General features: G+C 55.4%; 4 protein-coding genes and 2 non-coding genes across 6 annotated transcripts; 4 read left to right on the top strand and 2 right to left on the bottom strand.

Moving 5' to 3' along the window:
- Window positions 1-312: 312 nt before the first annotated feature.
- On the top strand, window positions 313-4468 carry BDY24DRAFT_409008 (serine dehydratase alpha chain-domain-containing protein). Its single transcript, XM_076642808.1, has 19 exons — window positions 313-608; window positions 711-787; window positions 1030-1272; window positions 1368-1434; window positions 1526-1571; window positions 1647-1669; window positions 1865-2109; window positions 2187-2203; window positions 2271-2331; window positions 2408-2453; window positions 2538-2954; window positions 3035-3120; window positions 3198-3216; window positions 3292-3408; window positions 3496-3604; window positions 3703-3803; window positions 3900-3931; window positions 4046-4069; window positions 4169-4468. Exons 1-19 carry the CDS (start codon window positions 362-364, stop codon window positions 4205-4207), a joined length of 2016 nt encoding a protein of 671 aa, XP_076498869.1. The 5' UTR covers window positions 313-361; the 3' UTR covers window positions 4208-4468.
- On the bottom strand, window positions 4459-5389 carry BDY24DRAFT_381940 (uncharacterized protein). Its single transcript, XM_076639433.1, has 2 exons — window positions 5114-5389; window positions 4459-4747 (listed from the first exon to the last, which is right to left on the bottom strand). The coding sequence occupies exons 1-2, from the start codon at window positions 5269-5271 to the stop codon at window positions 4594-4596; spliced, it is 312 nt and encodes a 103-aa protein (XP_076498868.1). The 5' UTR covers window positions 5272-5389; the 3' UTR covers window positions 4459-4593.
- A 198-nt stretch (window positions 5390-5587) lies between these two features.
- BDY24DRAFT_381937 (uncharacterized protein) lies at window positions 5588-7556 on the top strand. The gene is made up of 3 exons (XM_076639432.1): window positions 5588-5811; window positions 6210-6517; window positions 6713-7556. The coding sequence occupies exons 1-3, from the start codon at window positions 5639-5641 to the stop codon at window positions 7390-7392; spliced, it is 1161 nt and encodes a 386-aa protein (XP_076498867.1). The 5' UTR covers window positions 5588-5638; the 3' UTR covers window positions 7393-7556.
- A 338-nt stretch (window positions 7557-7894) lies between these two features.
- BDY24DRAFT_t36 lies at window positions 7895-7977 on the top strand. Its single transcript has one exon. It is a non-coding gene; the product is annotated as a tRNA-Gly (tRNA).
- Window positions 7978-9233: 1256 nt separating this feature from the next.
- Window positions 9234-9316, top strand: BDY24DRAFT_t37. The gene has a single exon. It is a non-coding gene; the product is annotated as a tRNA-Arg (tRNA).
- A 188-nt stretch (window positions 9317-9504) lies between these two features.
- On the bottom strand, window positions 9505-12067 carry BDY24DRAFT_381935 (uncharacterized protein). Its single transcript, XM_076639431.1, has 3 exons — window positions 11723-12067; window positions 11414-11623; window positions 9505-11333 (listed from the first exon to the last, which is right to left on the bottom strand). Exons 1-3 carry the CDS (start codon window positions 11759-11761, stop codon window positions 9912-9914), a joined length of 1671 nt encoding a protein of 556 aa, XP_076498866.1. The 5' UTR covers window positions 11762-12067; the 3' UTR covers window positions 9505-9911.
- Between the last annotated feature and the right edge of the window lie 530 nt (window positions 12068-12597).

Below are 12597 nucleotides of genomic sequence, written 5' to 3'. Positions count from 1 at the left end.
AAAATTTGAATGGTGTAGATCGAAATTACATCATGTTCCAGACCCTTAAGGGGATGGCCTGCGAGACTAACGTTTGATGTGACTCGAAAGAGCTCACGCGTTTTCCCTTGTTCACCCCTCATAGACGCGTCGGAAGCATTTTTTCGGCTCCGTCTTTTGAGCGTTGAATAGTTATTGATGCCTTCTATACGATGAGTGAACCCAGAAGAAAATCTTCCTTCTGATTGACGAGCAAGGGACCTTTGTTGAACAGCACCGACTTGCCAGAAATCGGTCCTTCACCTCTTCCTTCAACTTTGATCTCCTCTCTCACTCGTGACTCCCCAACGTCCATGCCCTTTCTCCCATCACCCTCAACACCATGATCAGATCCCTCCTCGTCCGTCCTGCTGCCTTCCTTCTCGCCTCTTCTCGACGCTCTCTTCTCGTCGTCCAGTCTCGACGGCACCTCGGCCTCACCTCTTCCTCCTTCAGCTCGCTCAAACCGTCGCTCATCCCCGTTTCGTCGGAATCCCTAGAGATCAACGAGCAGGCGAAGAAGGCATTGGAAGAGGAAGAGAGAGGAGAAGGTATCCCTAGGTCGGAACATGCCGTGATTTCCACTTTTGGTACGTAACAGCCCTGATAGGGAGGAAAGGAGGGAGGACGAAAGCGTGAGCTTATCTTGAACGAGCTGAACGTTTCCCTTCTTCTTTGCTTCTCGCTCGCAGATTTGTTCTCGATTGGAGTAGGGCCGTCTAGTTCGCATACAGTGGGACCTATGAGGGCTGGAAAGATCTTCGTGACCGTGAGTTTTGTTGAATCGGTGTTCTAAGAAGACGGGAGGGAGATGTAGAGGTGTCCACTTCAAGCAGAGTATTCAGCTCCAGGGCTGCTCGATAACGATTCGGACGAGAGATGGAGAGACTGCCTGCCTACCATGTCTCGTGGTCTAGAGGGAGAAATCGTCGTTTTTGTCGAAAAGCTGAAAAAAAAGACAGTCGAGCTCATACTTTGTTTCCTCCCTCCTCCTTCGTTCTTACTTTTTAGGACCTCGTTCACCTCGGCCTCCTCGACAAGGTCAAGACCCTCAAGATCACTCTCTACGGATCTCTCGCAGCTACAGGCAAAGGTCACGCTACTCCCGAAGCTATCCTTATGGGACTCGAGAACGACGACCCAGAGACGATTGAAACTTCGACGATCAACTCACGATACCTCTCCATCATCAGCGAGAAGAGGTTGAGCCTGGGAGGCACGAGGAACATCCACTACGATATGGACAAGGACATGGTGAGCTCGGGTCTTGTTTGATTTGAGAGCTCCAGGGAAGGGGAGGAGTCGTCGCTAATCTTGTTTGGTTTTCGACGCGTCGCTTCGACGAACAGCTCTGGAAGATGGAAGCTCTTCCGACGCACCCCAACGGGATGCGATTCGCTGTTTTCGATGAAAATGGTGAGTACCTCTGTCTGTTGTGGCCCTCGAAGAAACCGGAATTGAGCTCACTATCTATGGTTCTTCCTTTCCTTTCTCTCACGCGTCGCAGGCGATCTCCTCGCGGTCAACGTCTATTACTCAGTCGGAGGAGGCTTGTATGACCTTTCTCTTCCAAATTTCAGTCGTATACTTCCTTGCCACTGACTTCGCCTTGCTACTTCCCTCAAAAGTGTTGTCAACGAGCGAACTCAAGGTTCGTCTTTCTTTTCGCGTCCTCGTCACCTCTCGTGTCCTTCGCTGATCACGTTGTGTTTCCTCCCCGTCCAACTTCCACTCTTTTTATTTCATACCTCGTTTCCTTCTGCCCCCTTTCGTCACTCCCACCGATGCTCTCCCTCGCCTCTCAAACCCAATCCAACACGTCTCCTCCCCATTCCTCCCGATCAAGTCGACGAGAACTTGTACTTCAGATCGATCGACAAATCTGCTGCCGCTCCAGCTCGTCGAGATAAGACTCACGGAATAGTTCTACCCGAGGCTGGTGTTCTCGAGAAGATCGGTGGGGAGCAGGAGCTCCCATCGTCGGAGGGAGGGAGTGAGGAGGAGACGGATCACAAGAAGGAGATGCCCAAGCAGCCTCCATTCTTGTTCCATAACGCTCAAAGTCTCGAGGCTTTGACGAGGAAGCACAACGTAAGTCTCACTTTCGTTGAAGAAGAGCGGAGTCGATGCTGATTCACGCGCGTCGCGCTCATCTCGTTTCCTCCCAGCTCACGATTGCCCAGCTGTGAGTCTCCCGTTCGCATCTCCGAACCTCTATGAATCTTCACTGACCGATAGCCGTTTCGATACAGCGTCTGGAACAACGAACTCTCCTACCTCACGGATCAAGAAGTCTCCGACAACCTTCTCCGAGTGCGTCTTTCCCTTGCCCCTCCCCTCTCTCCTTCCTCTCCCCTCGCTGAACTTGACCTGGTTCCCTTCATTCCAGATCTGGAGCGTGATGGACGAGTGTATCCGTACGGGAGTCATGTCGAGTTTGTCGTCTCTCCCTCTTCTTTCTTTCCCGGATCAGTCTCGAACTGACTCTCTTCACCTGTCGTCCTCATTCCTATCTGAAGCTGAGGAAGTACTTCCAGGTCGCCTACGGGTCCGACGCCGAGCAGCGACCCTTTACCGTCGACTCTTCAAAGGATTCTACCCCTCCATGCCCTCCCCATCTCTTCCTCCCTCCGTCTCACCTCCTCTCTCCGGTTCGACCTTCCCTTCCGCCCTCTCCATCCAATCAGGCTTCAACTCCCCCGCTCCTCCCTCCGCCTACCTGTCTCCGTCTTCGCCTTCCTCCTCGAAACCAACAGGGCTGGTCGCTGGACTCGGACCAGGAGGACCTCGAGCGCTGGTCGTTGGCTCGTTTGAACACGCTCTTCCTTTGACGCCCTGGAGGTCCTCGGTCTTCCCTGGTATCGATTGGCTGAGCTGTTACGCCATTGCTGTGAATGAAGTCAATGCTGCAGGAGGGAGAGTGGTGACCGCTCCGAGTGAGTTTCGATCTTCCCTTCGGGTTCAGGTCGCGTCGACGCTCGCTGACTGTTCTTCTCTTTCTTTACCCGCCTTTCAGCCAACGGAGCCGCTGGAGTGATACCTGCTGTCCTGAAGTACATCGTCGAGTTCATCTCGGACGATCCTGAACGAGACGTCAAGACGGTTCGTTCTTCTCCCCTCCTCTCCTTTCCTCCGCTCGTCTCGTCGCTAATGTCCCTCTTTCTTCTCCTCTTCCACAGTTCCTTCTCACAGCAGCAGGTGAGTCTTCCCCTGACTCTACTTCGACAATCCGCTATGAAGAACGATCTGACTTTCGCTCCCTCTCTCAACCAGCGATCGGAATGCTCTATAAACGAGGAGCGACCATCTCTGCCGCTGAGGGAGGCTGTATGGCTGAAGTGGGAGTTGCCAGCTCGATGGCAGCTGCTGGTTTCGTAGCCTGCATGGGTGGTAAGTTATCTATCTGTTTCGGTCGTCTCTCTCGTCTCGTTATCGTCGCTGACTCTCGTTGTGCCTCTCCCGCTCTCTCTTCGCCAGGTTCGCCAAAGATGATCCTCCAGGCGGCTGAGGTCGGGATTGAGCACTCCCTGGGACTGACCTGCGACCCCGTTGACGGAACCGTACAAGTGCCCTGTATTGAAAGGAAGCGAGTCCTCTTTTACCTTCTCTACAAGGCGTCCTGGACTCGTAGCTGACGCCCTGCCCGCTTCCCTCCCTCCTCCTCCCTCTTCTTTCGTCCTCCAGCTCACTCGGAGCCGTCAAAGCCGTTACCGCCGCTCAGCTCGCTCTAGCAGGAGATGGGATTCACTCTGTCAGCTTGGACGAGGCGATTGAGGCGATGAGGAGTGAGTTTTCGCTCTCAGACGTCGTCGTCGTTCCGCTCTTCGACGCGTCTCGCCTAGACTGATTCCCCCTCTCCTTTCGTTTTACTTTTCCCTCAGTGACTGCTCGAGATATGAGCACTCACTACAAGGTACGTTCCAACATTAAAACAGTCTTATTTCGTTCTCCCTTCGGTGTCCTCGCGTCGAACAAACGAGAACTGACCGACCCTCTACTCCTTCCTCTTCTTTCTCGTCGCTCGCAGGAAACCTCTCTCGCTGGACTCGCCGTCAGTTCACACTTTGGTCCTTTTATCCTTCTACTCTTTCGAACCAGAACTAACGCATCTTTATCGACCTTCTTCCCTCCTTCGTCTCTCCCAAACCAGACAACCGTCCGAATCCCTCTCTCCTCGCCCGGATGCTAGCTAGACTAAACCCCTTCTCGCTCTCATCTCAACCTTACCTCTCCTCCTTGCTTTACTTCGGACTCTCTACCTACCTTACACGACTCCGTCCCGTCTCATCGCTTTGCTTCCGTTTTCGCTGCACCTCGAACTCTCTCCCTCTCTCTTCTTTCTCTCGTCTAACTCGATCCCCCTCTCACAATCCTAATCCCTAGACCCTCTCTCCCGCTACGTACCTACTTTGTACCCATCGTTTCTTACTCTTTCGATGATAGAATAAAGAACCAAATGAGATCGTAGCGGTCGTAAGGACATGAAAACAACAACCCGACTCTCCTCCTTCCTGCTCTCCGTTCCCCTTCCCTCCTCTTACCCAGACCCAACCCTGCAGCTCAACAACGCCTGCTCTACATGATCAAACTATCCTCTGCCTCTCCCTCCGATGGTGGTGCTGCTGCTGCTGGTCCCGACGAGGCAAGGGCTGAAGAAGCGGCGAGAGCTTCGTCTGCTGCTGCTTCCTTCTCGAGCTCTTGTCCTACGATGTGGGAGACGGCCATGAATCTAGAGGCAGAAGGAAAGGTGGGAGTTAGTTTGGGAGGCAAGAGGGAGAAAGGGGAGTGGCGAAGGAGGAGGATAAGTGAGGGGAGGGGAAGGGAGAGGTTGAGGTCGAACGAGCGAGGAAGAAGGAGAGTGTGTAGCTCCCCGCTCGTGCTCCGAAAAGTATGAGAGCAACGAGATAAGATGAGAGCGTGTAGATGGGTCGATTCTCGACGGTTCGCACGTTGCGACGTGTACAGGACGAGACGAGAAAAGCTCGGCTCGTCCAGCTCTCCCTTCCTTCCCTCCCCTCCTGGATCCTCCCTCTCTCCTCCCAGCACGCTCCCACCCTCAAACCACCTCATCCGAAAGTGTATCGAGTTTACTCACTGAGAAGCCTGTCCTGCCGAGAAAGCCTGCATCGCCAACAGAAGCTTCTGCATGTCCCTCATCCTGATTTCGGTGTCACTCATGGCGGAAGCGAGGCGAGAGAGGTGGTGCGTGAGAGCGGTGAAGTGTCGGGTTTCAGGGGTCGAGGAGAGGGACATGCTGAGGGAGATGGTGGGAGGAAGCCAGAGCTGGGTTGGGATGGATGCGTTTGAGGAAAGGACGCGAGGTGGGAGGAGGTGGGTGTTTGGAGGGAAGGAGAAGAGAGGCGCGTGAGTTTGGTGGTTGACCTCGAGCTTTGAGACAGAGAAGGGGAGTCAAATTTTGCGAGAAGAACGTCGTTGATCCAAGCGTTCTTCGGATCACTGTTCTCCCACCGAGAAAAATTCTTCTCTCGCATCAAATCGGACACTCTGTCGCCTGCGGAACCCAACGGCTCCTTCGGGTCTCCCCTTCCCTCTTCTCCTTCTCTCTCCCACCACCATCTTCCCTTCCACCCCCTTTTCTCCTTCCTTCCTCTTGAAGACGATGTCCTCCCACCAACAACACCGCCCCGCCGAGTCAAGTTCCAACTCCGCCAACGCTGCTGCTGCTGCTGCCGCCGCTGCTGCTGGAGGGGAGAGCAAGCGTGATCGAAAGAGGAGGGAATGGGTCGAGAAGGTCGAGTTTAAGCATAAGGAGAGGATGGAGGACAGAGACAGGTGAGTCATATCGTCTTTGTATGCGTCTGAGGTGGGAGAGGGTCGTTCCAGGAGGAGGAGGTGGATGGAGAGAAGAAGGAGGCACGGAGGGAAGAAGAAGCTCAGCCGGAGGGAGCGTTCAACCTTCCTTCTTCTCGCTTTTGGTCGAGCATCCGAGCTTTAGAGAGTCGGAGGGCGGAGACAGGGATGGCTGTATGTTACCTCTATGCGAGTTCTTCCTTCTCTCGAAGCTCTGAGCGTCGAGGGACTCGTAGCGATCCCTTTGAACCTACCTCGGCCTTCCCTCTCCTCCGTTCTTCCTCCTCTTCTTTTTACCCTCACTTGCCCACCAACTTCTCCCTTCCTCTCTGAAGACGAAGTCATCCTCGCTGACTTCCACTCACTTTCTCCTCCTCCAGGATGTACATCGAAACGCACACCCACCTCTCGCACCTGGCTTCCTCCCTCCTCCCTCTCCCTCCCACCTCCCAATCGTACCTCCTCTCGCTCTACTCCCTCACCCTCGAACGAGACGCTCTTCTCTCCCAAATCTCACATCACCACGAGTACAGACTGGATTCGAGTAGGAAGCTGTTTGAGCTTGAGAGAGCAAAGCTCGAGGACGATTACAGGAAGGCGAGAGAAGGAGTCAAGCAGATGCTGTTGGACAAGGTCGAGGAGAGGAGAAAGAGGCTGAGGGAAGAGAAGGACGGGGGCGATATTCTCGGTGAGTGCTTCTCTCTCTGCTGCAGGTTTCATCTTCTCGTTTGTATGAGGGAGGAAGGAAGGAAGGAAGGGGAGAGTTCAGCTCAGGCACCCTTCGGACAAACACGACGCCGACTCGTCGAGCTCACCTTCCTCCTCCCTTCCCTTCCCTCTTCTTTCCCAACTGACCACCTTCCTTCCCGTTCTTCCTTTCCAGACTCCTATTCAATCCCACCTCTCCCCTCCTCCTCCTCCAACCCTTCCGGCTCCCTCCTCTCCTCCTCCTCCTCCACCTCCAACCGAAAACTTCGTCCTTCCCGCCACTCCCGTCTCCTCTCCCCTTCCAACCTCGCCTCTCTCCTCGACTCAGATCCCAACAACCCTCTCCTGCCACCAGCCCTCCTCGCCTCCGAATCCCTCCCACCATCCTTCCTCTCCCTCTCCGTTCTCTCCCACCCTTCCCTCTCCAGAACCTCGACCTCAGCCCTCAACTCCCCTTTCGCCTTCCACGGTTCCAACGCCAACTCGAACGGAAACAACAACAACTCCAACAACCCCAACGGCACTAACGGAAGCGCTGGAGGGTCCGAAGGAGGGAGACCCAACGCGAAGAAGGCGAGGAACGCGCCAGGAGGTCCAACGACCAACACGGCTTCGTCCAACAACGCGAAGAGCGCCAACGCGGCGAACGCGAACGGTGGAGCTGGAGGGGAGGAGAGGATCTTCTTGTTCATTGCTGGGAAGAGTTTGACGGATCTGGGGAAGTTGGTGAAGGGCAGTGAGGCGGAGGTGGAGGGGGATCTGGGGGAGATCAGGAGGAACTGGAGGGGAGGAGGAGTGACGGGGAGAGGGAGGAGAGGAGCGGCCATCAAGGCGGATGCTGCTAGTAGAGGTTGAGCGTCTCCTACGTTTCGGTTTTCAGTACTTCCTTCTTCGCTTGAGTCTTCACTTCTACTCCTACTTTGTTTCGTTTCGGCTTTTCGTTTCGCTTTTCGTCCCTTTCGTTCATACCCTTCTCGCCTTTTCAACCCCATGTCTATCTCATCACATCACGTTTTTTACTTGCTTCGTTCTCTCGAGAGGGCAAAGAACTGGGTTCTCACATTCGATCGAAAGAATCGTTCGACAGGGGAACAGGGGAAGAGGGGAGAGGGAGACGACGCGAGGAGCTCCCGTCTCAAACGCTCTTCATTCCTCAACCTTGACCTCTCCCACACCACCCATTCTTCATCTCTTCACCTCAGACCAAGAGGGAAAGTCACATCCCGTCCCATCTCGACAGCTTTCCCTCTTTCTTCCCCCTCCGTCCTCCCCTCGTCGCGTCGTCGCCCTTCTCTCCAAAAACGGCCGTTTTTAGCGCTCCTGATCCGTACACCGCCCCTGATCCTCTTTCATCAAAGGGTGGATCGTATAGGGGTTATTATTCAAGATTTCCATCTAAGAGAATTTCTTGAGACGCGTGTTCGAGTCACGCTTCACTCATTTTTGCCGTTCTGGCGAGCGAAAATCGTCTCTTTTGTTCAGAGAGGCATTTGGTGTCGTGCAGGGATCTTTTATGACTGAGAGGGGAAGAAAGGTGAGAGGGAAAGGGTTGGGGAGGACGGAGGGAGAGGGAGAGGACGCGTCTTCTTGGTTGGTGGAGGGGATGAAGACCTGTCTTCGTGTCTGCTGAGCGAGAGGGGATCCCTAAGTAGGGTTTGTAAGCGTGCCAGATCCTCGAAAGTAACTGAGCTGCAAGACGAAACGAGTGGGTGAAAAGGGAACGAGACGCGTCCACTGCCAGTCGCCTCCTGAGCCGTTTCTTTCCCTCTCACCTTGTTCTCGAGCGACCCCTGCAGGATAGAGTTCTCCAGAGGTCACGAAAGCGTTGAGATGATATCTATGCACCAATCCCGTCTGAAGCAGAGCATGCCGCGGAGGAAACGATGAGACGGCGCGAGCGTTGAGGAATACTGGCGGTCTTACTCCAACCAGATCAAGTTGTGCGAGAGAGAAGCAAGCAGCAGTCGACGAGTGCGTCGAGTTCGTCAACTCATCGCTCACCTTCACGATTCCACGAACACCTTCGTCTTTCTTTTGAACAAACCCAAAGTGTTTTGAGCCCTGAATGTAACGAGAGCTGCTTGGAAGATGAATAGTAGCGGTTCAAGTCGAACCCACAGAAAGGGAAGAACCTTGCGACCGCTCGACGCGAAGAGAGCGTCGCTCGTTTCGTCGACGCCTCTTTTCCCCACTGAACTCTCCCGACATCACGACTCCTGGCGAAGTTCTCATGAAGAGCAAACGATCTCTCTCTCGAGCTTGAGAGGACGAGGAAAAGGGAGCCGGAGATCAGAAGTTGAAGCTGGAAGAGCAACGAGAAGGGAGCGAGGAAGAGAGGGACGCGGCACGACGGACGTCGCTGATCGACGCGTCGCAACAAAATCGACTTCGTTCGCCTTATCCATGACTTCGGCGGTCAGCTTCTTTCGAGAGTCAAGGAAGGAGAGGGCGCGTGAGAGTGCGAGGCTGGGATGGAAGCATCAGGACGCAATGGAAAAGGAGCAGAAGACAAAGGGAGAGGGGAAGCCTCAAAGATCAAAACAAACCTCGTTCCCCCGTCTCTACACGCGTCAAAGCAGTCGCTCCTTTGCAGGAAAAGGGTGGATCTTCCCTCCAGGTCTCTGGAAGATATGCTCATCCAGGCGAGTTCGTGCGTAGAAGACTGAGACTCTAGCCTGGCTTCACTGTCATCAATCGGTCGTGCGGTCTAGTGGTTTTGACTCTTGACTTCGATTCAATTGATATCAAGCAATCGTCGGTTCGATCCCGGCCATGATCTAAAGGTTTCTCTTTTTGCTGCCACTCTCCCCAGCAAGGAGAGAAGGTTTTTTGCCGTTCGAAGACGCGTTGGCAATCGAAGTTGGAGTTCCCTTCTTTTCTCCCCGCTTCACTTTTAGCAACTCTCCCGCTATAGTTATCGACTCGGAACTCGCACGTTGATTCGCTGGGACGCGTTATTACTGAGCAGCCAGGGCGATGGGAAGAGAGGGAGCAAAGGGAGGGACGGCAGGAGCGACGCGTCGATCGAGTCGAGCGAGACAACCGCCAAACGAAGGCGACCAAGGGTTTCCATTAGAGTTCCAATAGCGAGTGGCGACGATGCTGATGTACACGAGCACCTTCCAGACGAGTAGATAGGCTTTTACAAAGGCGGGCACGCTCCCCGGCAGAACGAAGGAGCGACGAGCGTCAGACCGACGCGTCGAGAAGTCGTCTGCTTCGCTCTCCGTTTGCTTCTCTCCTGTCTCCTTTCCTCCTCGAGTGTCTTCCGCCCTCGCCGTACCCGAATCAAGCTAAGCAAACACATACACCTTATCCAATCCGAAACCGAGCTAAACAGAAAACACAACGACTGAACTACAAAACCTCCGACGCTAACTCCTCTCCGTCTCGCAACTCGCACACTTCGTCTTCTCCTCCCCGTTCCGGATCATACAGACCCCACAATCCCACCCAGCCTTCTTCTCCGGCGCCTTCATCCCAGCAGCTCCCCAGTTGAACCCTCCACCACCTCCTCCTCCCACAGCCGACGTAGCCTTCTTCGTCGGGTTGGGAGCCTCACAAGCGATACACTTCTCCTTCTCCTTCGGGCTCTTGGTCCCACAGTCCCCACAGACCCAGACGTCCGAGGAAGGAGCGGGAGGAGGAGCGAAGCCTGAGGCTGCCCAGTTGAATCCTCCTGAGGCGACGGCGGGAGGAGGAGGAGGAGTGGAGGAAGAAGAGGGAGCGGGAGTGGGTTTTTGGACGGGTCGAGGTTCCTCGCAGGCGATGCATTTGGCTTTGTCGAGAGGGGACTTGGTTCCGCAGACGTCGCAGGTCCAGATGTCGGAGGAGGGTTTCGGAGGAGGAGCTAGTCCTGCCGACGCCCAGTTGAATCCTCCTCCTGAAGCGACGACGGGAGCGGGAGCGGTTGAGGTCTTCTTCTGAGCAGGCCTCGGCTCCTCGCAAGCGATGCAGTTCTCCTTCTCGAGAGGACTCTTCGTTCCGCAAGTGCCACACGTCCAGATGTCCGCCGAGGGTTTGGGAGGGGGAGCGAGACCGGCTGAAGCCCAGTTGAAACCTCCTGAGGCCGAGGTCGAGGCGAGAGGAGGAGGAGGAGGAGCGAGGAGGTCGAACTTGGGGAGCGAGGAGGAAGGGAGTTTGGAGACTTCGGAGATGGCTTGGGATTCGAGGGAGGAGGTGGGGAGAGGGGTGATGATGGAGGAGAAGATGAAGGTGAAGTTGGGAAGGAGGAGTCGATCGGTTTCGAGAGCGATGGTTTTGGGGGACGACGACGTAGGGTTGATCGATTTTGACGCGGGAGTTTCCGAAGGGAGAGCCGACTTCTTCGACGATGGAGAGGAGACGGTTGTGGTGTCGAAGGCGAACGAGGGCTTCTTCCCAAAGTCCTTCTCGACAATCTTCTCCCTCGAATCGACGCTCGACGTGAACAAGATCGCCGTCGGCTTGACTGGCGACGTCGATTCCTCCATCTCCGAGTCCTGGTTGGACTGGTCCTCGACTCCGAACGAGGTGTTGGACTTCTTCGAGCTAGAACCGAGGATGGGACCTCCAAACGCATCGTGGGCGAAGATGACCGTTGGAGGTTGGACGTCCGTCACCCAGGAAGGAGGAGCTTCTTCGGCTGGTGCTTTCCGTTTAGGAGGAGGAGCGGAGGTTGGAGTGGTGGAGGTGTCGTTGGGAGGGGCGGAAGATGCCGAAGGACGGGAGGGTGTCGAGGGACCGTCGAGGGAGAAGCCGGTCGAGTTCGAGTTCGACGACGAGGATTTCTGCTTCTTCGAGGTAGGTGTGGGACTCTATAGGTTCGAGAAAAGAGAAAGCAGGTCAGCGATCAGCGAGAGAAGGTCATGTACCTGGAAGGAGGACTTGAACTCACGTTCATCGACTCCTTCTGAGCCTCCTTCTCAATCAACTCCAAAGCCGTCGGGACCTTCAGCCCGTCCCCGTTCGCACCCTTCTTGGGCGTCCCAGCTCGACTGCTCCTGCTCTCAGCGGCAACACTCCTCCTTGGGTTCCTCCTCGGACTGGGACTGGCGAGTCCAGCGGACTGGTAAGGGTTCTGAATCGGTGCTGGAGAGGCGACTCGCTGAAGAACGAACGGAGGAGAAACGATCAGCCTTCTCGTCTCGTACGAGGCAAAAAGAAGAGAAAAAAAAACAATGCAACGAGAGAAAGAGAGACGAACCTTCGCAACCTCCTCCTCCTGAATGAAATCGAGCATCATGGAACTGGCCTTCGACCTCACACCTCCAGCTCCTCCTCCTCCAGCTCCCTTCGCACCCAACGGACTTCCAGCAGGACTTCCTCCCGACGACTTGACCGACTCCGGCGACTCTGCGAAGCTCGTACTCTGCCTGAGCGGCGAAGGAGCGACGAGAGAAGGGTGTCTCGAGTAGCGAGAGAGTCCAGAGGAGAGGGATTGAGAGGGCTTGACGACCTGAGGAGCTGGTGCTGGAGGAGGAGGAGGAGCGAGCGCTCGAGCTGGAGATGGGGAGAGAGTGGCGGGTTGGGAGTAGGAGCTGTTGGTGGTGGGCGAGAAGGGGATGGAGAAGGTGAAGGGAGCCGAAGGGGAGGAAGGAGATGCTGGAGCTGCCGAGTTGAGGAAGGAGGGTACGCTTTGACTCGAGCTGAGACCTCGCCCTGACGAGGAGGAGGTTCCTAATCCACTAAGCTCCCTTTCGACGTCCATATCGTCGTCCTCTCCATCGTCCTCGACTCTCCTCTTCTTCCCAGGACTGTTGACGACCGCCGAAGGCTTGAGGTCCAACCCTCCGAACGTGACATTCCTCTTGCTCCTGCTCGGAGAATGGCTGACTCCCGGACCGAGGTAGATGGGTCGACGTTTCCCTGGGGAGGAGAAGGCTCCCGGGGAGGAAGCTCGAGCGCTAAGTTGACGCGACGACGAGGAGGAGGAGAGTTGGGAGGAGGAGGAGCGGGAAGGTGAAAGGAAGGACATTGTCGAGGTGGATCGAGCGAGTCTGGAGTTGGCAAGGGTGTTGGTAGAAGTGGAAGCGGCGAGACGTGTTGCTGACGTTCCGGGGTGGAAGAGGAGAGGAGTGT

The sequence above is a fragment of the Mrakia frigida genome, assembly GCF_051309035.1.
Source record: "Mrakia frigida strain ATCC 22029 unplaced genomic scaffold BDY24scaffold_7, whole genome shotgun sequence".
Taxonomy (NCBI): domain Eukaryota; kingdom Fungi; phylum Basidiomycota; class Tremellomycetes; order Cystofilobasidiales; family Mrakiaceae; genus Mrakia; species Mrakia frigida.
This window is presented reverse-complemented; position numbering and strand designations above follow the sequence as displayed.

Coding starts and splice junctions, on each gene's coding strand:
- BDY24DRAFT_409008 (XM_076642808.1), top strand. CDS start 362: ATGATCAGATCCCTCCTCGTCCGTCCTGCTGCCTTCCTTCTCGCCTCT. Junction 788..1,029: donor CTGGAAAGATCTTCGTGACC/GTGAGTTTTGTT, acceptor CTTACTTTTTAG/GACCTCGTTCACCTCGGCCT. Junction 2,332..2,407: donor TCTCCGACAACCTTCTCCGA/GTGCGTCTTTCC, acceptor CCTTCATTCCAG/ATCTGGAGCGTGATGGACGA.
- BDY24DRAFT_381940 (XM_076639433.1), bottom strand. CDS start 5,271: ATGTCCCTCTCCTCGACCCCTGAAACCCGACACTTCACCGCTCTCACG. Junction 4,748..5,113: donor TCGGCAGGACAGGCTTCTCA/GTGAGTAAACTC, acceptor TTCTGCCTCTAG/ATTCATGGCCGTCTCCCACA.
- BDY24DRAFT_381937 (XM_076639432.1), top strand. CDS start 5,639: ATGTCCTCCCACCAACAACACCGCCCCGCCGAGTCAAGTTCCAACTCC. Junction 5,812..6,209: donor AGGATGGAGGACAGAGACAG/GTGAGTCATATC, acceptor CTCCTCCTCCAG/GATGTACATCGAAACGCACA. Junction 6,518..6,712: donor GGACGGGGGCGATATTCTCG/GTGAGTGCTTCT, acceptor CTTCCTTTCCAG/ACTCCTATTCAATCCCACCT.
- BDY24DRAFT_381935 (XM_076639431.1), bottom strand. CDS start 11,761: ATGATGCTCGATTTCATTCAGGAGGAGGAGGTTGCGAAG. Junction 11,624..11,722: donor AGGAGGAGGAGGTTGCGAAG/GTTCGTCTCTCT, acceptor TTCGTTCTTCAG/CGAGTCGCCTCTCCAGCACC. Junction 11,334..11,413: donor CTCAGAAGGAGTCGATGAAC/GTGAGTTCAAGT, acceptor TCGAACCTATAG/AGTCCCACACCTACCTCGAA.